The sequence below is a fragment of the Rhinolophus sinicus genome, chromosome 17, assembly GCF_057876585.1.
Source record: "Rhinolophus sinicus isolate RSI-liver-muscle chromosome 17, RSI-T2T, whole genome shotgun sequence".
Lineage (NCBI taxonomy): Eukaryota > Metazoa > Chordata > Mammalia > Chiroptera > Rhinolophidae > Rhinolophus > Rhinolophus sinicus.
Window position 1 is genome coordinate 165,163,955 of NC_142517.1, and position 27,540 is coordinate 165,191,494.

The 27,540-nt window shown below is 37.4% G+C and overlaps 2 protein-coding genes across 2 annotated transcripts in view; one reads left to right on the plus strand and one right to left on the minus strand.

Annotated features, from left to right (window-relative positions):
* The window catches only part of LOC141571016 (uncharacterized), a 40,761-nt gene extending 33,734 nt beyond the window's left edge, over positions 1 to 7,027 (minus strand). The window contains exons 1-2 of the mRNA XM_074329497.2: positions 6,976 to 7,027; positions 3,981 to 4,595 (exon numbers count right to left, since the gene is read on the minus strand). Of these exons, the coding sequence (XP_074185598.2) occupies positions 3,981 to 4,595; positions 6,976 to 7,027 (667 nt within the window). The remainder of the gene's footprint in view (positions 1 to 3,980; positions 4,596 to 6,975) is intronic.
* AGPS (alkylglycerone phosphate synthase) overlaps positions 4,098 to 27,540 on the plus strand; it is a 122,639-nt gene continuing 99,196 nt past the window's right edge. Inside the window, exons 1-2 of the mRNA XM_019739330.3 lie at positions 4,098 to 4,453; positions 26,259 to 26,348. Coding sequence (XP_019594889.2) covers positions 4,122 to 4,453; positions 26,259 to 26,348 — 422 coding nt within the window. The 5' untranslated portion in view covers positions 4,098 to 4,121. The remainder of the gene's footprint in view (positions 4,454 to 26,258; positions 26,349 to 27,540) is intronic.

Below are 27,540 nucleotides of genomic sequence, written 5' to 3' on the forward strand. Positions count from 1 at the left end.
TACTCTATATTCAGTAATATATAAAATGGCCTATATCATTTTGATACTCTATATTCAGTAATATATAAAACTATATCATGACTAGTTTGGTTTATGCCAGCATTGCAAGGTTGGTTGAACAGTGGACAATTAATCCATGTAATTTACCATACTAACAAAATAAAGGAGAAAAATCACATTATTTTCTCGACAGATGCAGAAAAAACATCTAATAAAACTCAAAATCCATTCATGATGAAAATTCTCAGCAAACTAGGATTTGAAGGGGAGTTGCTTAATCTGTTAAAAGGTTTATTTTTTAAAAAGCAACCCACTTCAAACAATGATGAAATGTTGAGAAATTTCCTTTTGAAATTAGAAAGAAGGAGATGGGTCCACTATCACAACTTCTATTTAACATTGCATTGGAGGTCCTAGTCAGTTGGATAAGATAAGGAAAAACAGTACTACACAAGGTTTGTAAGGGAAGAAAAAGAAGTACAAGGGCTGTAAAGGAAGAAATCAACTGCTATTATTCACAAATGATATATGTAAAAGATCTAAAAGAATATGTATACAATAGTTAAAACAGTGTAAGGTAGATAAATAGACCAATGGAATAGAGAGCCCAGAAATTGACCAATGCTATATGAACACTTGATTTATGACAAAGGTGGCAAAGTAGAACAAGATCTTTCCAACAAGTAGTGCTGAGACAACTGCATACTCATATGGAAAAAAGTGATCTACACCACAAACAATCAATTTCAGGTAAACTGTAGATATAAATATGAAAGAAAAACAATAAGACCTCTAGAAGGTAACACAGATTTATCCATTACACATTCATAAATGATGCTATACAAATGGCCGACAAACACACAAAAAAGGTACTTGACTGCACTAGTAATCAGGGAAATGCAAATTAAATCCACAATAAGATAATAGCATATAATAGCTAAAACCAACGAGACTGGCAATAACACACGTCAGAGCAATGGGAACTCTCATATGGTGCTGGGATGGTAAGTTTTGTATAATTCTTTTGGAAAACAGTTGGGCATTTCATTATCTATTAAACATACGCATACTCTATGACCTAGCGATTCCACTCTTAGATGGCTACTCAACAAAAATTCATCTACATGTCCATCTGGACATATGCAAGAATGTTCATACAAACCTATTCACAATAGCCCCGAACTGGAAATAACTCAAGTGTCCATTAATTGTAGAATAGATAAACCCTGGTATATGCCTTCAATGGAATACTACACACATATATATATATAGCAAAGAAAATGAATGTACTACAACTACATGCAACAACATGGATGAATCTCATAAACGCAATGTTGAGTGAAAGAAATCAGACACAAAAGAATACTATATGATTCCATTTATATAAATGCAAACAAATAAGGAATGCACGCTAAATTGTTAAAACCATAAAGAAAGGGGGATCAAATATATGGTGATGGAAGGAGAACTGACTCTGGGTGGTGAACACACAATGGGATTTATAGATGATGTAATACAGAATTGTACACCTGAAATTATGTAATTTTACTAACAATTGTCACCCCAATAAATTAAAAAAAACCATAAAGAAAAACAGGAAATGCATATCATAAAACTCAAGACAGTAGTTACCTTTGGCAAGTAGGGAGGGTGAAGTGATTGGGAGAGGGCACAGGGGGATCTCTGGGGTGCTGGCAGTGTTCTATTTCTTGACCTAGATGGAAGTTACAGGGTGTTTGATCTGTGATAATTTCCACATTGTTTCACTTTTCTCTGCATTATATTTTATAATAAAAATATGTAAAACTGCAAGATTTCCTTTATTCAGGGATCACTTAGAAGCTCAAGGAGTGATGAAAATCAGTAAAAAAAAAATTGGTGCATGTTTTAGGAATTAACCTATCCTATTTAGACTTCCTTGTGCTTCATTTTAGAAGAGATGTCATAAATGCAAATAAAGGTCACTCCATTTAAAATTCGATGTCACTGGTTCACCCGTTTCTGTGCACGTGGTAAGCTCTCCATGGATATGGGTTTATCAAAGGCCAAGTGTTCCAGAGGTTCATTGAGGCCCCCCTGAAGTTTTGCTTTTTGTGGGAATCATAAGCATCTCAATGGACCATGCTATAAGTGAAACATTCATTCTTCTTAGGTAGCATGAAATAAATTTCAGGGCACTCTGCTTGGGCTTTGTTCTTGTAAGTGGAAGGGGTAGGAAACCTTTCACTAAGGCCAGCTGCATCACACTTATTCTACCCAATAGTATCAGTTTTTTCCCACATATATCCTAACTCCTAATTAGCCTGATTATATCATATAGATGAAGCGTTGGCTTTAATACTTTCTATGTCATAGCGCATAGTAATGAATTAAGTACATAACAGACTCTCAACAAATGCTTTTACTGCCTATATGTATTTTATTACACATATTTGAAATGCAATCAGTAGTTTTTCCACTGGTCTATAATTATGGTTTACATCAAACTTTTCATCACCCAGAAGGATTTTTTTTATTCTGTTGATATCTGCAAATTTTATAAATTTGGCTCCTGAGAGCTGGCAAGAAGCACACCCCTACTTCAGTTTGGACAAGACTAAAGATGTCAGTTAATTACATTTACATTTAAAGCATGCCAGTCATGGTAGACTGAGCTCTCTGAAAGTCCAGCAAAAATTAATAGACCTGTTTCATTCCAAAAAGATTCGGTGTTGCTTATATAGTATTTTGGCAAAAAATCTACTAATTTTACATGAATGGAAGCAAACATGCTAGTTGGTGTTTTAACACTATTTCTAGTAACATCTAGAAAGGGTGTGGGAAGGTCGATGACTTAGAGTTGCTGAATTCTTGAACTTGAGGAGCCTTCTTCTTAGAGCACTTAGCAATTTACTCCTACTCCTGTCCCTTTTCTTCACTGCTAGTTAATTTGAAATAGTCAATGACTTCCTCTAGGAAGAGCACACTGGTTAGAAGCAGCAGCTAAACAGGAGTTGGGCTCAGTGATTGTAGAGCAAGACTAGATATTTAATGCTGAACTATCTCTTAAGATCTGGAGATCCGACATACAAATCAAGTCCTCCTATTGCCTGAATTTTTCGTAACTAGTAAAGAGTTCTTTTGTATTAGTCAAATAACTCCTCAAATGTCTTAACTTTTTCACAGTCAGTGGTAGAAAGAAGGTGATTACTCAGAAAGGAGGTGACTTCATTGGGTTTGGAATCCTTATGGCAGTCCTTTTTCTTATCATTTCCAAGGCATCTCTGAATTGGACATTACGCAAAAAGGAACTTTACACCTGATGGTTAGGTTTGCAATCTAATCCACTGGCTGCAAATGGCTGAGGAGCACTGTCCTATGAGATCCTCCTACTTTCACCAAGTGCTATTCGTCACAAACGAAGTCAATTTGTAGATAAGCGAGAAGTCTTAAGAAGAGCTCTTGGGTAATTTTACCTGTAGCAATAAAAACCTTTGCCTCCATTAGGGTAAGGAAGGGCCTGGCATCCCATAACAAATGTAAAGAGAACTTAGGTTGCTTTAGCATTTACTAGCTGCATGCCCTTGGGCAAGTTAGTGTCTCTGAGCGTCTTCCTTTCTTTTTTCATCTGTAAAATGGAGATTACTAACGAGATCCAGCATTAAGCACAGCCAGGTACGAAGCAGGCGATGAGAAAATGATAACTCTTTTCCCTAATGGTTATAGGCAACAAGTCAGTTTGAGTTACTTTAGGGAGTGGGGGCAGAGGTGGAGCAGTAGGAACTCTTCCAGGGAAAGGTTGCGCTAATTCTGCTGTCACCTCTAGCAGCACCGCTCACGCCTCTCGCTCTCGGCTTCTGCCCCCGAAAGCTACTCCAGAGGCCCAGGCCACACCCGAGAACCCCACCCAGGGTTACTAGGGCATTTCGGGGACGCTTGTGGTTTGGCTCCTGGTCCAGCCTACCCCGAGTCGCGCCAGTTCGGGGACAGTTCGAACTCACCTGCTCGACAGGTGCACACCGCCGGAGGCGTGACCGCAGAGGAAGGCGGGCGCGGTGGGCGGGAGCTGAGAATGTGGAGCTTCAGGCGCATGGCACCCGCCGCCCAGTCGCCGCGGTGGCTGCCGGGATGCGCCGCAGCGAATGGTCGCGCTGGGCGCCGCTCTGAGTGACCTTTCACCTGCGCCCAGCGGTCCCGGGCGGCGGCACAAGGCGGAAGCCATGGCGGAGGCCGAGGCGGCGGGTGCAGCCGGCGGGACTGGCGCGGGCCCCGGCTCTGCAGCGGATCGGGACCGGGACCCGGAACGGGACCGCGCCGGGCGGAGGCTGCGGGTTCTCTCGGGCCATCTGCTGGGCCAGCCCCGGGAGGCTCTGAGTACCAATGAGTGCAAAGCGCGGAAAGCCGCGTCGGCTGCCACGGCGGCGCCCACGGCCACTCCCGCCGCGCAGGAGTCGGGTACCATCCCCAAGAAGCGGTGAGTAGCGGCTCTGTGCAGCGAGCTGGCGGCGAGGGACCAGGCCGCGCCTGTGCTGCGGGAGGGCACGGACGAGGTGGGAAGAGAGGTGACACGGGTGGGCGGAAGGCATCCCGGTCCCTGAAAGTACTGACCCATCTCTCTTCCAAGAGAGAGTGGACGAGATTCTGGATTTACGAGTAGTCAGGAAGGGGACGGGATGGAGTGGTGGATTTGGGTAACTATTTGAGAGTAACAGACCTGAAGAACTCTTATTGGGGAACCTTTAAGGGGACCTTTTCTTGGATTCTTAATACCAGGAATTTGTTCTCTATCTTGAATTAGTACTTTGGGGGCTAAGGTCTTGGAATGGATAGAAGGGGTTCTGTTATGATTCTTCGAGGAGTTTTAAGTTGGTACTAGATGATGGATCTCTTCTAATTCGCGCAAGCCTGGGTGCAGGGAAGAAGGAACTGACTGGTTTCTGTGGGGCCGGTTTCTGCTTGCTTAGGGGCATGGTATTAGGCTTTGAGAGAGGAAACCGAGGTGTGGGTAAGAAGCAATAAACTGCAGACATAGTGATTTTAGGGCGTGATGGTAGCTCCTGAACTCTTGTGTAACCAGAAGCTGAAACACCCTTGTCTGTGGATGAGGATGTTCTCGTGATCTTGACTTCTGACTTTTTGGAGAAAACATCAGCTCTGATGGAAGCTGCTAGGATAAGCTCTTTTTCCCGAGATGTGACTTTGTCAGTGTGGATAAACTTTGAGAGTGAAAAAAATGTTGCTGCTCATGTTTAATGTGTACTTTCAATGTGCCAGAGATTGTGCTAATTCTATTATTTATTTTACTCTTCCCTAAACTATGAGGTAGGTGCAGTTGTCTCCCATTTTACAAATGAAGAAATTAAAGAGATTTTTACAAGCCTGCTGCAGGCTTGGCAGGTATATATTGTGTGGCAGGTTAGAATTCGAGAGCACATCAAATTAACTCTCAGCTTAGGGCCAAGTTCTTAAGCTGTACTGCTTCTGATTGATTCATTAATTCAGCTCTCATTCTTTGCTACATGCACATTGCACTAGGAATACAGAGATTTAAAAATTTAGTGTTTACTCTTAAAGAACTAATAGTCTAATAAGGTAAAGTTACACAAGAAACTAGCTGGTAGTAACTATAGGAAATGGTCACTTAACCCAGTTTTAGGTATGAATTTGTTAGGGCAAAGGCTTTCCAGGATAAGGATTATCTGAGTAAATCTTGAAGTTTGTGTTGGAAGTAGCCTGCCAAGTGTTCCTGTCAGAAAAAGCGTGTTTACAGGCAAAGCAGGGACATATTAGGGAACTACTGGGAGTTCAGTGTGACAGAAAGGGTGAGGATGACAGGGGATGAGGGCTGGAGATATGGTCTTTCCAGGATTTTATGTGGGGCGAAACATGATTACATTTTACCTTTTAGAAAGATCACATTGGGGCTTAATTGAAGAAGGCTAAACATATGGGAATGTAGACCTGAGCTTGAATTTCCACTGCACAATTCCAGCTGCATGACCTTGGGCACACCACTTAACTTCTCTCAGAGCCTCTGTCTTCTCATCTGTGAAAACGAGGATAGTAATTTCTGCTTGGCAGTGTTGCTGTGAGAATTGGAAAATATAGAGTTAAGTGATTAAGTGCTTAGTGATCAAGTGCAGTGCTGGTTACATAAACCCCTCAACAAATGGTAGGTACAATTTTCATTGAGTCCAGAGACTGGGAGATCAATCAGGAGACTGTTATTCCCATGAGAAATGCTACGATTCTGAACTAAGGCATAGTATCGAGAGTAGGCAACCTATTTGAAAAAATCATAGGGGGTAAATGTTCCATAACTTGGTTACTGAACGGTGGGGGAGGGAGAAATCCAGGATCACATCTTGGCCTCTGGCTTCACTTGATATTACATTAGCCGTCACTAGGTTTAAAACTTAAATTTTCTAAATGGTTTCATGTACATTTATTTCTATTCATTTGTATGCCTCTATGTGTGATTGTACATTTATATTCCAGTTCCTTAGAACTAATTATGTAGGGCAGATATGTTCCTTATGGTTGGATTTAGGGGCCTTGGTCTATAGTGAGGTTTGTAAGGCACATTGGGAAAATGGATGAGGCTTCCCATGGCTGAAGGTGATTGGTCGGGGGGCCCCTGTGTGGTTGCTCCATGGTCTGAAGGCACAGCTGTAACCCATTGATGGCATAGATTATAAAGCTGTGGTTCAGGGGTGTATGGTTAGTTCTAAAATCTAGTCCTATACAACTATTTTGAAGTTTGAATCAAAATATGAAGGAACACAAAAACTTGTATTAGATGGAACATCAAAAGCTTCCTCAGAAAGTGATCTACGTAATACATTGTTCATGGGGAACCCAGGTCTCCCTTTTAGGGAAGGCAAATGATGGAGCAAGAAGAAGCCAGCATGTAGATGTAATAAAATATGAGTGTGTCAGTTATTTCGGATTGTTTGGTGATGTGTGTTCTTTGTATAATTCCTTCTCTTTTATTACCTTGGATGATGTCATTGGTTGCTAATTCTTTTATCTCATGGCTGGTTATCATCATGAAATTGGAAGAGTGACTTTTTGAAATTCCATGTTTTCATTTCTCTCACAGAATAGTCATGCTTATGTTAATTTACTCAACATTTGTAGAGCAGTTGTTTTATGACAGGTATTGTCCTAGGCACAGAGATAAAGAGATGAATAATAGGCCTTGGCCTCAGAATTCACAATCTAGCAGGGGACACAATCACATTCCAGTATAGTTTGAGTAGAGCCACTGTAGATATAGGTACAGATGTAGCACAAAGGAAAGAAAGTGATATACTTTCTCTAGGGGGTTGCAGGAAGCTTTCTGGAGATGGTTTTTAAATACGGATGATACTATAGCAGGTTGATTGGATGGCGAGGAGAGTGTATTCAGGCAAAGGGAGTAGCAAAAGCAAGGGCATATTCAGGTAACTCAGCAATGCAGTATAGGTAAAGGTGGGAGTAAAGTGAAAAGGAGGGCTCTGGCAAGTCGAGGAGGCCTTTGGCCTTTGGGTCATCAGTCCATTCATTCATTCACTCATTTATTCACTTATTCATACATGCATGTTTGAGTGCTTACTATGCAACATTTAGCAGTGAACAAAAACTCTGCCATTATGGACTTAGTGTTCTATGTTGTAATGGAGATAGTGAACAAACAAGTCATGAAGTACCGTGTGTCACATGGTGTTTGATGCAATGAGGAAGAATGAAGCAGCTGAAGGCTAGGCGATGGAGAGCCCTTGAAGGAATTGAACTGGGAAGGGACTTAATCAGACCGGGCTTGGACGTGAGAGAAATCACTCCAGCTGAGTGCTAAGAAAGGACTGGAAAGGGATGAGGATGAACACAGGGATATCAGTTAAGGGAGGCAGTTGTAGCAGAACAGGTGAGAAATAATGAAGGATTAAACCAAGATGATGGCAGTGAGAATCAAGGGGAAAGGATGGATTTGGTTTTGGAAGTTAGTGCATTAGGTGATACTTAAAATTATGTGACTAAATGCCATGGGGGTTTGGGATGGTGAAAATAGAAAAGGGATGACAGAGTCCTGAGGAATGTGGACACTTAAGAGGGCTGACCTGCCAAAACTTGTTGCACTTGTCACATGGTCTCCTATGAGTTGGTCCTAATTACTTCTATCCAGGAACATATATTCTCATTATTTGAAGTTTCTGAGCAGAGTTTTGAGGGTGATGGTAATACTTTTGGATCCTCGTTTTCCTTTAAGTGCATGTTATTCCATGAACAGTTTCTTTTTGATCTTGCTTGTGAATGTAGTTTTAGATTCTTAAAAATCATAGTGAATATCAGTTAGGTATGTGACATTTTTATGCCTTGGTTTTGGATTTTTTTCAAAGCTATCGTAATGTTATGAAAAATAGAAGAAAAAAATCCGTAGTGGACATCTGTCCTTCCATACTGATAACCGCTTTCTCAGTTGGAAATTTTGACTCCAACCTCACGTGATTTGCATTAGTCATAACTATTCTATGGCACTTTTTCCAGACGTTATAAACTCTTCTGGTTCAGATCAGAAGAATATCTGATTAAGAATGTTACTAATTGTTTAATTTACTGTATTTTATACATGCTGTTTATTATTTATTTATTTTAATATGAAGTACATATCAAACCAGTGTTTTCACAAATATTACTGCATAGAAATAGGCTAACATAATTAAAATAGTATTTAGTATGTTCAATTTTAAGAACATCAATTGTCTGAGGTAATAAGCAAAGTGCTTCTAGGTATTAAATCATTCTTATGAACATATGAAACTGAATTTGTAAACACAGTGACCTTAAAGCCTTTTCAATGTTCAAATGTTATTTATGAACTTAAAATATTTCAGCTTAAAATCACAAGTTTAAAGCTATTACTCAATTGTGTATTTTAAATTTGTTACAAGTCAATCATTCTTACAGAGCAGATTCTATTAAATTTTGTACGTATGTAAAAGATCATTTTTTGCATAGCTTTCTTAAAACAAATACATTAATATCTGACTTTGAGTCTTTTAAGCTCAAACTATACTATTTGTATAGTTCATTCTGGATCTTTCTGTAGTTGAAATAAGCTTACTCATTAGGGATGGCTATTGCCATTCTAGGTAACCGCAGTTACTTTTGACAAGTGAGTTTTGGCCCTCAGATGAGATTTGGAGCTCTAGGTATTATCTTACCACTCACTAAGAAAACTGTTGTGTGTAATATTTGGCCTTGCCAGGATATCGGAAGTTACTTACCAGAGATTGGCCAGGATGATGACCAAATTCTTGTCGGCAACTTCACTGGGACTTTCTAAATTCTATTTATAGTTGCCATGTCAATGGCCTATATGTCAGTGACCTCATGCCATCCAGTGGGGAGTGTTCATGTATCACAGGCCCTCGTAATCAGTAATATGAATTATTTGTTATATTCACAGTTTGCAGCTCCCAGTCAGATTGATAATGTGGTTAGATTTTGCATTTCTTCTAACGAGATTTGAAGTTTACAGGAATCCAGCACCAGGGATATTAAAATATACCTACTTGAATTCTATTCTGCTGTCAGCTCAAATTTTATAAATCAGCTTTCTGTAGAAGAAAGCTTTCTGTACCACTAGAGCTTTCTGTGCTGATGGAACTGTTCTGTAACCTGCGCTGTCCAATGTGGTAGCCACTAAACACGTGGCCATTAAGTACTTGAAATACAGCTAGTGTAACAGAGCAGCTGAATTTTTTATTTTATTTTAATTAAAATTTAAATAGGTGTATGTGGCCAGAGATACCATGTTGGACAGCACAGCTATACATTAAAATCTAACTCATTGTCTATCCTTTTTCATTCCCAGATGAAGTTACTTTTCTGGGTTTTCTTATTTCTTTTAGTGCCAGTCCTAGAGTCCTTCAGCCCTTATTTTTTTTAAATATATATATATACACATATGTATGTGTATATATGTATATATATGTATATGTACATATACACACACACATACTTTTTAAACTTTTATTTAAGTGTGTTTTCCCAGGACCCATCAGCTGCAAGTCAAGTAGTTGTTTCAATGTAGTTGTGGAGGGCGCAGCTCACAGTGGCCCATGTGGGGATCGAACCGGCAACTTGTGAAGAGCACGGCGCTCTAACCAACTGAGCTAACCGACCACCCCCAGCCCTTACTCTTGAACTTCATTCTTTTCTCTTAAGATTGAACTTGCTTTGAATTAATTTATTCAAATTAACAATTAGTTCCGTAATCACCCTGCTGCTCCTGTGTATCTCATCTGATTCTCACAGCCACCCATTTTACAGATCAGTAACTGAAGTTCACAGACACTTGCCAGAAAATAGTGGTAGAGCTTAGGTTTGAATCCAGATCTTTTATTTCAAGTCTAGAGCTTTTTCCTTGACACTGTACTGATATCACCAAGTCCTATTCATTTTTTTTCTTCACAATCTTTCTCACATCCAATTTGTGAATTCAAAAGTAATTTATCAGTCACTTATGTTCTAGGTGCTTGGGCTACATTAGTGAACAAAATGGACAAATATCTCTGCTCTCATGGAGCTTACATTCTAATGGTGAAATGAATAATTAAGTAAACGTAATAAGTAAAGTAAGTTTGTGAGAAGGTGATAAGTGCTATGGAAAAAAGAAAAAGTGGAGCAGAGTAAGGAGGTTGAGTTTAAATTTTAAATAGGAAGTCACTGGAGAACATGACATTTGAGCAGATATTTGAAGGGGATGAGAGTTTAGCTATGTGGAATTCTAGCTGAAGGAGTGTTCCAGACACAGGAATAGGGTGTGCACATGCCCTGGGGAGGCACACGGGGCACGTTAGGAGAGCAGCAAGGAGACCAGTGTAGCAGGAGTCAGTTCATAAACTTCCAAACCCAACCTCTGTTTCAACCTTTAAACCTCAGCTTTTAATTTACCTGCCACCTCTATTTTAGGCAAGGTCTTTTATTTACGACACATTTTCTAGTTTTCACACCTTTCTTTGTGCCACTCTCTGGAAGACCTTTGCTTGTATGACACTAGTCTTCAGGGTCTATTGTCTTGGGGATCTTTTTTTTTTTTTTTGAGAATCATGGGGAGGGGGCATTAGATTATTGTCTGTTATCTCTTCCCCATGATTTATCATATTATGAATAGTAACTTTAAAATCATACTGTTAAGTATCATGTGTTGTAATATCTAGGCCTGGAGCCTTTAATTTATTTAAATCAGCTAGATACTCTTTTGCCATCTCCTCACTTGTTCATCTACCCAAGTTTGTTGGCAATTTAGTCAGTGTTTTCTATGTGCTAAGCACTGGGGAGGATTAGCACATTGGATTTGCCATCAGGAGCTTCCAGGTCTACTAAGGAAGATTGATGTGTCGTCTATTACTGCAAGGTGCTAGGTGCTGTAACAGGTATGGGAGGGGAATGGTGACTGGTAAAGCAACGGAAGGCAGCTTCATTTCAAAGAAACAGAAGGGTTGGGAGAATACCATTCTGTGTCAAGATGTTATGCAAAAAATCTTAAATCTGAGAGCATTGATGGAAGCATTTGGATGAGAATATAAACAGAAATATTATGGTAGAAGAATGTGGACAATATAATAAAGTTTATAAAACTGGTATGGCAGTTGACTATAGTAATGATGGGAGCCTTCAACTATCTGGACAAATTTTAGAAGTCTTATTCTGATAGCAGCAGAATATCTGGCAGTTATTTTACAATTAGAAAGAAGTAGGAGGATAAACAATTTATTCTGAAATGCTATACATCTTTGTTGCAGAAAAAAATAGAAAATAGTAGGTAAAATGAAGATAAATATCTAGACTAATTAAGAGATAACCACTATGGTATTTTGACATTTTTCAGATATGACACATGTATGTGTAATGTCATGCTATAATAATCTCTTGAAAATAAAAACTCCATTTATATTTAAGACTTTTTTGTTTTAATTAAAAAGAAATTTAAGTCACAGTTGACATTCAATATTATATTAATTTCAAGTTTACAGCATAGTGGTTAGACATTTATATACCTTATGAAGTGATTTCCCAATACGTGTACTTTCCTGGCACCATACTTAGTTATTACAATATTATTGACTATTCCCTATGCTGTAGTTTATATCCTCGTTACTATTTTGTAACTGCTAATCTTTGCTTCTTAATTCCTTCACCTTTTTCACCCAGCCCTCCTCTTACCTTTTGGCAACCACCAGTTTGTTCTCTATATCTATGAGATTGTTTCTGTTTTGTTTGTTCATTTATTCTGTTCTTTAGACTCCACATATAAGACAAACCATGTGATATTTGTCTTTCTCTGTGTGACTTATTTCACTTGTCATAATACCCTCTAGATGTATCTATGTTGTTGCAAATGGTAAGATTTCGTTCTTTTTTATGGCTGAGTAATATCCCAGTGTACATATACACTGCATCTTCTTTATCATTCGTCTATTGATGGACACCTAGGTTGCTTTCATATCTTGGCCATTGTATATAAGATGTCCTCCTTTGTTATTGCCTTTGCTTTAAAGTCTGATATTAGTATTGCTACTCCAGCTTTTTTTCATTTACATTTGCATGAAATATCTTTTTCATCCCTTTACTTTCAGTCTGTGTGCATCTTTTGATCTGAAATGGGTCTCTTGTAGACAGCACATACATGCATCTTGTTTTGTTCTGCATTCAGTGACCTTATGTTTTTTTATTGGAGCATTTAATCTGTTTATATTTAAAGTAATAATTGATAGGTATGTGATTATTGCCATTTTATTAGTCCTATTTTTTATCTTTTTCTTCGTAAAGAAATCCCTTTAACATTTCTTGTAAATACTGGTTAGTTGGTGATGAACCCCTGTAGCTTTTACTTGCCTGGGAAGCTCTTTAGGTCTCCTTCGATTCTAAATGACAGCCTTGCTGAGTAGAGTAATCTTAGTTGTAGGTCATTACTTTTCATCACGTTGAAGATTTCGTGCCAATTCCTTCTAGCCTGCAAAGTTTCTGTTGAGAAATCAGCTGACAGTCTTATGGGAGCTCCCATGTATGTAACTAACTGCTTTTCTCTTGCTGTTTTTAATATTCTTTCTTTGTTTTTAAACTTTGACATTTTAATTATGATGTGTTTTAGTGTGAGCCTCTTGTGATTCATCTTGTTTGGGACTCTGCATTTCCTGGACTTGTATGTTTATTTCCTTCACCAGGTTAGGGGAGTTTTCTGTCATTATTTCTTCAAATAGGTTTTCAATCCCTTGCTCTCTCTCTTCCCCCTCTGGTACCCCTATGATATGAATGTTGGTATGCTTGATGTTGTCCCAGAGGTTCCTTAAACTCTCTTCATTTTTTTTTAATTCGTTTTCCTTTTTGCTCTTCTGTTATGATTGGGTGTTTTCTGCTACCTTGTATTACAGATCACTAATTCAGTGCTCTGCTTCATTTAATCTGCTATTGATTCCATCTAATGTAGTCTTCATTTCAGTTATTGTATTCTTGAATTCTGACTGGTTCTTTTTTATGGTTTCTAGCTCTTTGTGTAAGTTCTCACTGATTTCATCTATTCTTCCTCTTAAGTTCATTGAGCATCCTTATAACCAGTGTTTTGAACTCTGCATCTGATGGATTGCTTGCCTCCATTTTATTTATTTCTTTTTCTGGAGATTTCCTGTTCTTTCATTTGGGACATGTTTCTTCATTTCCTCATTTTGGCTACCTCCCTGTGTTTATTTTTATGTATTAGGTAGATTCGCTAGGTCTCCCAGTCTTGGCAGGGTGGCCTTATGTAGTAGGTGTCCCGTGGAGCCCATTGGCACAGTCTCCCTGGTCACCTGAGCCAGGTGCTCCAGGGGTGTCCCTTGTGTGGGTTATGTGTGCACGCCTATTGCAGCTGAGCCTCAATTGTTGTTGGCATGTCAGTGGGTGGGATTGACCCTTAGGCGGACTGGCTATGAGGACAGGCCTTGACTACAGTAGATGAGCTGTTGTGTGGGACTGACCCCATGGAGCAGGATTCACTTTAGTGGGGCTCTGGTGCCTTCTGAGTCCACCCTTTGGATGTGTTGTTTGTGGAGCTCAATTAGGTGGTGCTTTGGTGTGGTCTGAAGCCAGCCTCCGGGTGTGTTGGTTCTGAGACCTCTTAGAAGGGGCTCTGGCGCAGGCCCAGGTCAGCTGCTGTGTGTGCCCGGCCTGCGGCCACCTGGTACGTCCTACAAAGTGAGCTGCAATCGGTAGCTGCCTGTGCTGGGCTTGGAGGTGCCTGGGAGAGGCTAAGCTGCAAACTGAGGTTGGCTGCTGCTAGTGTTGAGCTGGGGGCCACTTAGCAAGAGGTACAGGACATGCTGAGGTCAGCTGCTGCTTGTTTGGGGTTTTTGGACCTTTCAGAGACTTTAGGGAAATCCACACTGTGGGCTGAGGTGGGCTGCTTGTGAGTGACAACCACTGAAAGAGATTCTGGCCTGTGCACAAGTTGATTGGGGGTAATTCTCAGGGAATCATCTGGGTGGGGTGTGTTCGATGCCGATTCAGATTTGGTGCCCTCTTTCACCTGCAGGCTGGGTTGGGGGCTGGCTCTTGAAACCATTTTTTACTCACTGTCTTGTGTATAACTTTCCATGTCAAGAATTAATGTGCAACATCATGTTCAGTGAATCAACAAGTATTGTATTATATGTAGGTACTACCAATTTAACCTGTACTGTTTTATATTTAATTGTTTTCAACTTTTTTCTATTATAAAGAATGTTATGATAAGCTTTCTACAATTCTTAAAAATTTTCTTATGGCACATTTTTCAATAGCATTTTAATGGGCCAAAGAGCGTTGGAATACATCATTTATTTATCTCTATGGGCAGTGGGAGAAATAAAGGACAACTGCTTGTTTGGACTTAATTCTGACCAAGAATAAAGAATTGGAAATGATTGGAATCCTAGGAAAAAGATTGCCGTCATGTTTGAGCGGATTTATATCTTATAATTTAAGAAAGCAGCTTTCCAGAAATTCAGATAAAAGGAAATTAGACGTTTTGGCCTGAGTTGCTAAGGGGAAACCAAAACATGACGACAGGGAGTCTAGGAAACAGTGCTTAACCCTCTCTGGGCCTCCGAATTGATGAGACAGAGAGAGAGTGGAGGCAACTGGCTTAGAGGTGCCAATCTAAACCATTATTGTTATCAGTAAATAATGTACATGCCACACTTACTCTGATAGCTCGTACTTCCTATTTGGGTAATCGCGCTGTGTGAGGTGGTGCACTTTAAGGATTATAGTGTCAGCAGTTTTCTTTCCCCCGTCATACTATTTTGAAAAAATGTAAACATATTGCAAAGTTGAGTTTTATAATAAACTCTTATATACCAACAACCTAAAGTCTACCATTGACACTTTGCTTATTACATATCTAACCATTAATGCTTTTCTCCATCCAATATTAGTCCATCTCATTTTTTATGAATTTTAAAGAAAATCAGTTATTTCATTTTTAAAGTAAAATCTATATTAGCTTTCACCATTATTGGGGGAGGGGGAATTTTAAGTTAATATCTAACTCTTTAATCTCTGTTTATACATTTTTAATTATTGGACATTTCTATCTGAATGTCTTGATATTTTGACAGAGTGGCAATCTATTTTTGAAGTAAAATTAAAAAAAAAATCCTCACTTTTGAAGTCAAAGGTTCTACTTTCATTCTTGTATCTTGGTCTTGATTTCCAGGTGATATTTTGTCTGCTTTGTCTTCACAAAGTATTTGTAACTTTACAACATAATTATTAGACTGCTAGTTTGATTTTGGTTTTATTTCCAAATTCTTTCTGCCATCTGCCATTATTTTCAGAAAGTACATTCTAGTTTGCTATGCTTACTTTCAGATTTTATTCAAGTGGTTACCATTTTAAAAAGGAATTCTTGTTCTTTAGTATGTGTATTAATTAGGACTTTTAGTTACAAATATGAAGTTGAGCTAGGTTAAAACAGAAGAGGAGAATTTATCATTAGAGTACAGGGGCACCAAAGCACCCAAGGATAGGAATGGAGGTTGGCCTCCAGATGGAATTAGAACTAAGATCCAGATCGCCATCAGGTTTCTTGCTAGTATCTGCTGCGTGTTTCTTTAACCATGTCAGCCTTTTCTGCTCTCCTGTCCAAATGGTAAAAGGTAGTCACTCCTCCAGGTTATTCAGCCAGTAGCGACGAATTGAACCCTCTTGTTCTCGGTAGCTGGATCAGTCTACAGTGCTCCAGTCAGCTATTGCCTGTAAAGACGGGGTGGTGATCTTAGTACAGACATTGCCCAGGTAGGCAGATGAGCTGAACTAGCTCTGGTTAGCACGCATTGAAAGATGTCACAGCCAGATCATCTTTTTTGATGATTTCCTCTCCAGAATCTTGCTCCATGAGTTTATCTTATTTATTTTTTCTTTTGGGTCGTCATTCTTTTTTTCTGTGCTGACTTTTCCTGCTTCTTAAAAGCATAGGCAGGTAAGCTTTTGAAATTGTTTTCTGCCTATATCACTCTTTGTAACGGCCGTCTTAAAAGCCATCAACAACCTAATTATAAAATCCTTAGTCATACTCTTGACCAATTCCCAGTACCTGGTAGATATTCTTATCTCTTTCCTTAGCTCCCATACTATTGCACTATCTTGATTTTCTTTCCACCCTTCCTACTTTTCTGGCCATGCATTTGCTGACTTTTCTTCTTTCTGATTCCTAAATTTACAAATCCTTAAGGTTAATTTTCAGTCCTTTCTTTTACATTTTATTCCTTAATAATCTCATCTATTAGGACTATATTAGCTTTTACCACTATTGGGGGAACTTTTAATATTTCTAACTCAGCATCCATTTTCACATTTTAAAATGTTAGATTTTGTATCTGAATGTCTTGCTGGTTTCTCCAACCTGGCATGCATGTATAAGGCCGCTATTGTAGCCTTCAACCCCCGTCCTCCACTCTTTCTGTTTACTTCCACCATCACAGACACTCATCTCAGTCACAGGTCTTACCGAGCTCCATTCCCTCTCATTTATCCAGTCCATTGACAAATCAGACAGATTCTATTAGTTTAGATTCTCAAGACACTTTTTTTCCCCATTGACACCAACCTAGATGAAATCTTAATTGTCTCCCATCTTGTTTAGTCTCCCTTTCTTTATTTTCACCCCTTCAAATGATTCTTCGTTCCATTACCAGACCAGTTTTTTTGTTCAGAGAAACTGTGAGTACTTGCTGCTTGCTGATGCCGTGCTAACATTCTAACATTGCAAAATTGATGGACAGTCCAGTGGATACATACAGACATGTGGGAGATATGATGTAGTAAATGCTATAATCAATGTATACAGAAGGAGCCATACATTTTTCTTGAGGAAGGTAGGAAAGGCTTTATAGGAAAGGGACTTTTGGACTGGTTCTTGATGGATAAATAGTTCTCTAGAGAGAGAAGGGCATTTCAGACAGGGCTATAGAAGAAGAGCAAAGACAGACAGACCTAAAAGGGCATGGTATGTATAAGGAATTGTGATAACTTTTAGTGTGGCTGGAAGAATAGCTATTAAGGAAGGTGAAAATATAGTTTGGAACCAGATTGCAAAGGACATTGTGTGCTATGTTAAAGAATTGGAATTTCATCCTCATTGGAGAGCAGCAACATTTTAAAGCAGATACTGTTAGATTTTTACTTTTGGTGGCAGCATGGAACATGGAAAATACTGTTTTGATCCTATCGCTCCCTATTGATTATTGAAATAATAAAGCTCAGTGCCTATAATTCGGTATTCGAGGCGCTCTGCTGTCCTCCATGACTTTCTTGTATTTGCTTTATGCTTCAGCCAACTTGGGCTGTTTACCAGCATGGGAAAACCTTGTGCTTTTCTGTTTCTGCCTGATTATTGAATTTCTACCGTCTTCCAAAGCAATTGCAAGTTTAGATGCCACTACAGTGAAGCCTTCTCTCAGCTAGAGATGAACACTACGTTCTCTGAGCTTTTATAATATTTGTACTCCTTGTGTGGCAGTCAGTGAGTATATTGAACTCATAGCTTGGTAGTTGAGGTGTGTGGAGCCAAAGACCAAGATTTAAACCCTTGTTGTATCATGTACTGTTTGTGTGATCCTGGACAATTTACTGAATCTTTCTGAACCTGTTTTCTCATAGTTTTAAGTAGGGATAGTAACACCTACTTCATTGGATTAATGTGAGAAGGAAGTGAAATAATTGTAAAACCCCTAGCGTTACATATTTTGCAATACGATTACTATTGCAATAAACTGTATAGAAAGGAGTAATATGAATCCAGTGCTGAAACAGTTCCTGAAGGTGAAAGCACAGTAAGAAGTAGGAGGTACTCAATGGCGACCATGGCATTTTAGCAGAACACATTTCTAATAACTGTCACCTTATACATTAGGGAGGAAGGGATGAAACCAAAGAGTGAAGAGATTTTTGGAGACATTGATCAGCAATTTCTCATATTGTGTGATAGGCTGCTTGTCAGTAGCATGCACACACGACAGTCACCGCTGTGCCATTTCTCATTTGCAGCTCTTTCCATGGCTCTTAGGGGTCATGGCCACTGCTGCCTCTGCTTGGAATGTGGCCTTGGTGGCCACATATATTGGAATTTGAGTAAATATATTATTGTGCTAAAGACAAGTTATGTGATAAATCATCGTTTTCATTTTTATGCTTTGTAAGCCTTTTAACATTATGTATAAGCTAGGAAAAATTTTATAACAGATCAACTTTCCTGAAATTTGGATCAGAGAATATCATCTCTGTATTGCCTTCATTCCCCCTTCCAGGATCATCCTTTGTAAAATTTGGGTGTAGACCTGTCTACCTCCCCTGGCATGTAACTAAATCTCCAGTTCCTGTTACCCATTTCCCCGTCTTCCACATGTGAGTGCCCCTACTTTCCCTCTTGCAAAACTCCACTCAGATCCGTCCATTGCTGTACTGCAGTGAGTTTATAGTTTTTCTTTCTTTCTTTTTTTTTTTCCTTCCCCTCAATCCTAGTCCCTCCTGATTTTGATAAAGTTTGGGTGAGAGCAACTTGATTTTATTACATTAAGGCTTTATTCCCTTTTTGGCTATTCTCAGATGAGGCTTCTGCTCTCAGTTTTTCCTCACGCCTTAAGGCAGTGCTTACCCAGGTGTGGTCTGTGGATGGCCTACATGAGAATTTTCTGGGGTGCTTGTTTAAAATGTAGATTCTGACACCCCCACTGCCAGAGATCCTAATTATTAGGTAGGTCTGTAGTGACATCCAGGGCTCTACTTTTACAAGGAGAACCCAAGGGGATTATTATACTCCTAAGAAGTTTGGGAACCTCCTTTGTTATGATTAGGGCCTGATTTTAATTTTTCTTTTTCTCCCCAAACTTTGTTGGGTTCATTTTTTTTCTGTGGGTTTCCCCGAAGCAAAGGTAACAATTCCAGCTACTGTCATTTAAAGTAGAAAGGGCTGCTGCTTGTTTTAAGTAAAACAAACAAACAAACAAAATCTTATTACAGCAAGAATACTGTGTATGTCAAGCAGGTGTGGATGTCAGTCTTGTCCTTTTTAGGGTCATGCCAAGAGTTTTGGTAGGCTGTCCCCTGGAGGACAGCTAGAAAGGGTACTCAGAGGCTTGGTTTCTGTGTTAAAATGATGGATTTTTGGAGACATTCATATTTTTGTACCAGAAATGATATTTGATCACTTACAGATTGGTCAGTATAATAAACTTGTAAATAGAATTCCTCTTCCAATTACTAGCAAGCAGGGAGGGAACAATAAAAGCGAATTGGCATTTTCGCAGTTGGTAGTATAGTCTGGAACTGGTTGCCTAAATTGTCACATTAGTTAGATTACAACTGGACAGAGGAGGAACAAATGAAATTTAAACTATAGTCCAGGGACCACAAATGGTCAAGGGAAGTATGCATCCTTGTTCTTTGTCTTTTGCTAAGACAACTCTGTGACACTGATTTGGGGTGTTTTCCTCATTTGCATAGCCCAGTACATGATGAGGGTAACCGACAGTATGGTTGTGCCTTTCTAGGCCTCCAGAATACCAGGGTACCAAGCTTGTGTGAGTGTGTGCGTGTGTACACGCCTGCTCTAGCACAAAATATTTCGAATATATACCTCCACCAGCATGACTGACTAATAGTATGTATAGCAGCCCCCCTTCTCCATGGGGAACACATTCCAAGACCCCCATTGGATACCTGAAACCTCGGATAGTACCGAACCCTGTATATGCTGTTTTTTCCTATACACACATACCTATGACAAAGTTTAATTTACAGATTAGGCACAGTAGGAGATTAACAACAATGATAACAAAAACAATTACAACAATATACTGTAATAAAATTGAGGTGAATGTGGTCTCTGTCAAAAGATCATACTGTACTCACCCTTCTTGTGATGATGTGGGGTGACACAGTGCCCACGTGATGAGATGAAGGCAGGTGCGTGACTCAGGCGTTGTGACAGCCCCCTCCCATGGGCACCCGTGAATGTTCTTGAATATGTGTGTATGTATTTTGTAAAATATTCCGTTACTATATTTAGTGTGTATATTTTTGGTTTGCTTAAATGGTATTATGTTGTTGACCTTACTGTTTCTCCGTTTGTGTTCACCACTGTATAAAAAAATCTCTTCATGTTCCTGTATGTGTATCTGTCTACCTCCGTGCTTCTGATTGCTGCATAGTATTTCACAGAAATTTACTTACCATTTATTCATTCCTCTAGTGATGTCTCCAGCTACTCTGACAAACGAAGCTCCATATATCAAACATGTTCACTTATAGAATTGTGTGTGAATATGTCCTAAATATATACTGAGAAGCTGTACAGGTGGGTCATAGAAATGGCATTACCTGTGAGAACATAGCACATGATTTCTCTGTGGAATGGTTTACCGGAAATGCGTGTGGGTTCCTATTCTCCATGTGCTTGCTAACAACTTTCTATGTCTTAAATCTTATATTTAATCCATTTTATACTATCACATTGGAAAAAATTAGAAAGTTGATTAATAATTCATTACACAGAAGGGCCACATTTTTATTATGGCAACTAGAATTTCAAAACTTACAATGAGGATATTGAGGGAAGATTGAAATGCATGTTGAAGTTCAAAGTGTTGCATGATAATGTCCTGGTTTTGCACAACGTCTTACTGTCGAGAGGGCGGGGATATATCTTGACATGTCCAGGAAGCTGATTTTTGTCAGGGTCTGAAGTCAGTCATATTCAGGTAGTCTGACTCACGTTGATTAGCCTCACTAGTGACCAAACTTAATTAGCATGCCCGTCGACTAATTCATGATGAGAAAATAAAATTGTTGGGCCTCCTGGCCATTTCAGTTGGCCAGTTTTTCTCTGTAGGGAATAAAGTATAATTAGAAGAGGTAGCTCGGTGAATTTTAATCAGGACAAGAGGAAATATTCTATGATTTCAGATGTTTCATGGTGTCAAGCTACAAAACCTGATGGTATTTACCTATTTTCTAAGTCGGGTGTTTTAACAATCTTGGAACCATGAGATTTGTAGCTGTGTTAATTAAGTGGTGCTAATCTATCCATGTCTTTTATTTGATTTTTTCTATTTTTTATAAACAGGCTTTCTGTTATAGTGCACATAAATTATTGCACTTATAACTAAGCTATTTAGATTAACTAAACTATTTGAAAGGGAATTAATTGCACTGTTAGATCGAGGCAGTAAGCATTGTAATTAGTTTTATGGGAGTTTGGTGTTGAGTTTTTAGAAATAATTTTGTAGGACTTGTAGACTAGATAAAAGCATTGTTTTGAATTTATTTTAAAGTATATACATTTTTAAATTAAATTTAGAATTAAAACAATGTTCTTTAGTTTTCTCTCCTCATTGGCCCTTTCTTTATATTTCTAATGAGAACTCAGTTTCAGTATTTAAAAAAAATAAGCCAGTAGGAATATTATTTGATTTATAGGAATTTTCTGTAGCATAGCTTTTCAGGGATGTATCTGTGTTATTGATCAAATCTTGGTATCTTTCTCATCACTTTTATTTTTTGCTTCACTTTCATGATTTGTTTAGGTTATCTGGATCTTGAAATAATTAGACACACAACCAGATAATGAGGATTTTAATTAGCACAAAAAAAAGTCCTTGAAAGATTTTTTATTGTTAGCATCTACATATTGTACTACTTATGGAATTAATTTGAATTTAACTGATACTTGAGCATGGCTAGTTAAAAATACAGTTTGGGGTCTTAAGTTTCATGCTTTAGTTTTTATTTTTCAAAAGCTCTGAAATTATATGATCTTTCTCTCTTGTTTAAGTTGGAAAAGATAGATGAAAATATTTTGTTCAGATTTTCATCTGAACATCTTTTATTTGAATTTTGATTATTGGAAAAAAATTTTTTTTAAGTTATCAGTTAGCTGAACTTTTTATTGCTAACCCAAAATAAAAGGAGGTTAAAGCATATTTCCTTTCTCTTATTTTTTTAATGAAAAATAGCATGATTACAAATAGTTATGGTAGAAATCATGCATTTTTATCAGGATGCTTGCAATTCATTATTAGAGGAATAGTTATGTATGTGCAGAGGTTTAAAAGTGAAAATTTCCCATTTTAAGAATAAAGAAAGGAACTATCTATGGTTTTCATAATAATAATAATTCTAAATTTAAATATTTCAGTTCAGAATGGTGCAAACAGCAGCAGCCCTGGGAAAGACGAATACTGAACATGCGTATATGTACCATGGGAGAACACTGCCCCCTTGTGTATATGTGGTGCTATTTTATGTTTCCACTGTCTTGTTAGCCCCCTAATACAATGCGGTTTTTGGTACTGTGTTCAGATGTGTAAATGTGTAAAACGTTTTTTTCATGTAGTGCAGTCAAGCCAAATTCGTTTTTTCTTGCCAGGAGGAGGGTTCTTGAATTTTGAAGATGTTGAATTTAGTATAATAAACTTTAAGAACTGGAAAGTCTGAGGTATCAGTCTGGTTAATTGATATTTGGAGTTGGTTGAGAATTGAATCCTTTTAGTTGAATCTTATTGATAGTTGGCGATTCTTTTACCATTCTTCATTTCAGTGCTTTGGGATCATTATTCTGAACGGCAGAATTCATTATACTATAGGGAAAGGAAGTACAGGGCACTGGGCTTCCCAACACAACCATATTCCTTGAGTTTTAAGTGTTTTCATTTTGGTTAAGTTTAGAAGAATAACTGTAACAATGACATGTAATGGTGCTTTGAAACATATTGATGTGATGAAAAAAGGGTTCCTTTAAATCATTTTGGTTACCTGAGGACATGACTTAATGGGTTTCAGGTATTACCTCTCTAAACAGGAAGAACCGTGAGACTGGGAGTTCGCTTTCTGATGCTCCCAGCTGGCTTAGTTGTGTAATCGTGAGCGCTTCTCTGAGCACAAGTTTCTTCATCTGAAAAATGAGCAGTTGCACTAGGTTTTCTAAGGACCTTTTTAGCTTTAGAATTATATGACTGTGTAAAGTTTTACTCTAATTTTTAAAATGTTAATGCTATAACGCCCTTCAATGTACTCATTATACTTTTATAAGAAGCTGTTTTAAAGTTTAATGTAATCACGTAGCTGTATTTAACTGTCATAGAATATAATAGTAATTTGAGGGGGTACATGTGTATAAAAGTTTAAAATCAGAAGCCTAGGAAATTTGCCTACTTTTTATTTAACACAAGGGGTACTTCAAGATTGGTTTTGGAGTAACCTAGATTTTAATTATATACTATTAAGCAACATAACAAATGCATTCCAAATGACTACCTTCTAACTTCGGGGAAGGCTCCAAAAGTTGGTATAAATACGATAAGGCCCATATCATAGGCAGAATTTTCAGACTGAGATGAAAAGAGAGAAAAAGGTACTTTGGCCTATAGTGAAAAACTTGGAATTTCTCTAGCACATTACCCAATTGAAAATTTAAGGCTGAAGATTCTTCAGTATGTAAATATCTTCATTTTTTTAGTGTACAGTAGCAGATATTTCCTGCTTATCTTGATTCATGTTTCTCGTGAAGTGCTAAGAATGAACACATGGAATCAGGTTTAGCTTTTAACTTGGAGGCCATCTGGGAATAATTTTTTTTTTAACTTTAGGCATAATTTTAAGAAAAATGATTTTTATTATTAAGCTATATAAACATGCCAAATTCAACATCTGTACTGAAATAATTTCCCAATGCATAGGGTAGTAATACCAAAGCAAAATGACTATGTTGGTATTTTTGCATTTATTTGTATAATGCCAAACTACTATTTTGTAGAGTACAGACTCCATGACAAATGTTTATATTCACTAACTAATAAAATGCATTTTACATACAAAAATGTATGTACATATTATAAAACATTAAGTAAAGATATTAGCTAATTAAAATGTACATATCCTTAAAATATAAATTATGGAAATATAATAAAAATGAAATAGTAAATTATACTTCATAAAAGTGAAGAGACTATAATCATGAAAAAATAACCTAATTTGTTTTTAGAAAGTATAATCTTCAGAAAACAAGTATGTTAGTGGTGAGATTGGTCATGAGGTTTATCTGTAGAGATTTTTTCCAAAAGGTTTCTTCTAAAACCTCCCTCTACAATGAAGTTGGAATGTGAAATTAGAAGAAAATATTGGGCAACAGTTTGTAATAAGCTCACCTACAAATCTAACCTCTGGATTGATACTTGAGATATTTTTGAACAGTTTGTTTTTATTTAGGGACTATAGATTTTATTGCTGGCAAACTGTAATTTTAAAGAGAGTATTCCTAGGTTTTTTTCTTAATTTTATATATAGATGGAGATTTCACAGTTAATAACCTATATTTGATTCAATTGCATTGTGTTAGTGTTCCACTTATATGAAAAGCCTTTGAACTAGATAAAGAATTATGATAGTAATAAAAAATTTGTTTGTTGTCATTTTCTTCTTCCTTGACAATTATGGAGAATTAGAATGCTTTCTAAAGCATGTACCCTTTGTTTATTATGAAATTTAAAAACAAAATTGAGATATAATTGGCATGTAACATTATATTAGTTTCAGGTCTACAACATAATGGTTTGATATTTGTATGTATTGTGAAATGATCACCACAATAAGTCTAGTTAACATCCATTACCACACATTGTTACAGATATTTTTTTCTTGTGATGTATTTTGAAATCTTAATGTAGTAAATAAGTTTATATAGAGAGAAGAGTTTGCATTAAGAAGACTCAGCACTTTATTTCAGTAACCCACATATACTAGAGCTCTGTGCTAAAACGTAATAAAATCTGGCACACTTAAATGTGGTAACTTACTGTGTTCTGCGCAGACCCAGAACTAGCTATTCTTATGCAAAGTGCAAAATTCAGTGAAATACTGACATTTTGGAAATTAAAAACACCATCCTGTTTTGAAATACGGAAAATTGGTGTAGTCATTGTTATGTTAACGTTAATGTGTAGGTCACGGTAGAGATTGGTAGTTACGTGGAAGTTGAAGGATTTAGAATGTTTGTAAACCCAGCACTCAGATTTTTAATTTACTTTATTAAAAGTATCTAATACTAGTGGTGTCATTACTAGTGAACCTACTTTGTAAATTGGTTTTTTTCATTGTAGCAGAAGATTAATTACTGTGATTTTTCTAATATATGCAAAAATGTGTTTCCTGTTCAGGTGAATTTATTTTAATTTCAATTTTTTTAGGTCATCCTATAATGTGAACTCAGTAACATGTACAAAATGAAGCATATTTTACTCTCAGCATATTTTTCTTGTTTGTTCTTCTTCCTTTTTCTCTGAATGCCTTAAATTTAGTGGTTGTAGCCCTTTGTGAAGCAGGCGCTGCTCATTAGAGTGATTCTATACTTGGCAATATTTATACCTAGACATTTTGATATACCGTGTTTCCCCGAAAAAAAAAAGACCTAGCCGGACAGTCAGCTCTAATGCGTCTTTTGGAGCAAAAATTAATATAAGACCCGGTATTATATTATATTATACCTGGTCTTATAGTAAAATAAGACTGGGTCTTATATTAATTTTTGCTCCAGAAGATGCATTAGAGCTGATTGTCTGGCTAGGTCTTTTTTTGGGGAGAAACGGTATATTTATCTAAACAAATATAATGTTAGTGGGATATGGTCTTGCTTTAAATGATTGTGAAAGTTAATAGTCAATGATAAGCTGTTCAGTTTTGAGATTTTTAGCATATGTCTCATTTATGTATTTTTTTCTTATTAGGCAAGAAGTTATGAAATGGAATGGATGGGGATATAACGATTCCAAGTTCTTCTTCAATAAGAAAGGTCAAATTGAATTCACTGGGAAAAGGTAACTCTGCTTTGTTTTTTCCTTTTGTTCCATTTTTTCTCTGTCTGTGAAAAATTTTAAACCTAAATAACAAACATAACATGTTCAATAATAGACATAAAAATAGAATAATATGCCTCCTCCCTCAATTAAAAAGTTATCAGTGTTTTGCTATAATTGCTTTTTTCTGTAATATTTGAAATTCTGACATTTTTGTGTCACTTCTAAATATTTACATATGTATCCCTTGAAAAAATGAGGACTTAATATAACCAAACATAATACCATTATCATACCTAAAACAACAGAAATTTTATATCTGATTATCCAGTCCACATTCACTAGTAATTAGGAATTAATTTTAATAAAGGTTTGAAGATGTATATTTGACATATGCTTTTTAATAGAAAACGAAATTTTATCTGCATTCTCATTCCTACTCTTCAGTGTGACTGGGCAGCATGTTGGTCGAGGCGTAGTTGATAAATTATGTAATTCAGGTAGAAGGAATTTCTGATTAAAATTCAATGTACCAGTGTTCTAAATGTTGAGTGTTTTATGTTTTAAAGAGAATAATGCCTAATACAGTAGAAACTCATCTATGTAGAGATTGACTTTACAAAATCTTCTGGGGGGAAAAAGTGAGTATTCTGAACTTAGAAAACCACTTTTCTCTCCTCTCAGTGTCTTCATTTCTCTTTCTCTCTCTGGACCTTGAAGGTATAGTATCTTTGTGTTATGGGAGGGGGCAAATAGTCAATTTGTACGTCTTCAGCACAGTGCCATTGAAAGCGTAAGACATATGCAGTCTTCTGTGGAGGACTGTAGGCTATGTACTGGTTTATGTTAGAAGTGCATGTATGTGAAATAAATTAGTCACAGAAAATAGCATGAGTGGTCTCATAAGGGCCAAATCTGGGTCTTACTCTGGGTGTTCTGGCACTTGATTTGTCAGTTTTCCCAGAGAGGATCAGGTTGTAGGGTCCTGACACATGAGCTGCACACATAAGATACTTATTTAAAAAAATTAGAACCCCAGTGTATTCACTTATGATTAGATTATTCCTTTTTCAGTATATAAGACATTTGTTAATGCCCTTCCTGATACTAAGATCAGTAGAAAACAAAATTAGTTATTTAGATATTGTTTGGAGAATATACATTCGTACATACTCAGTGATTCAGTGATCTTGAGAGAGATTTTTATCTAGGT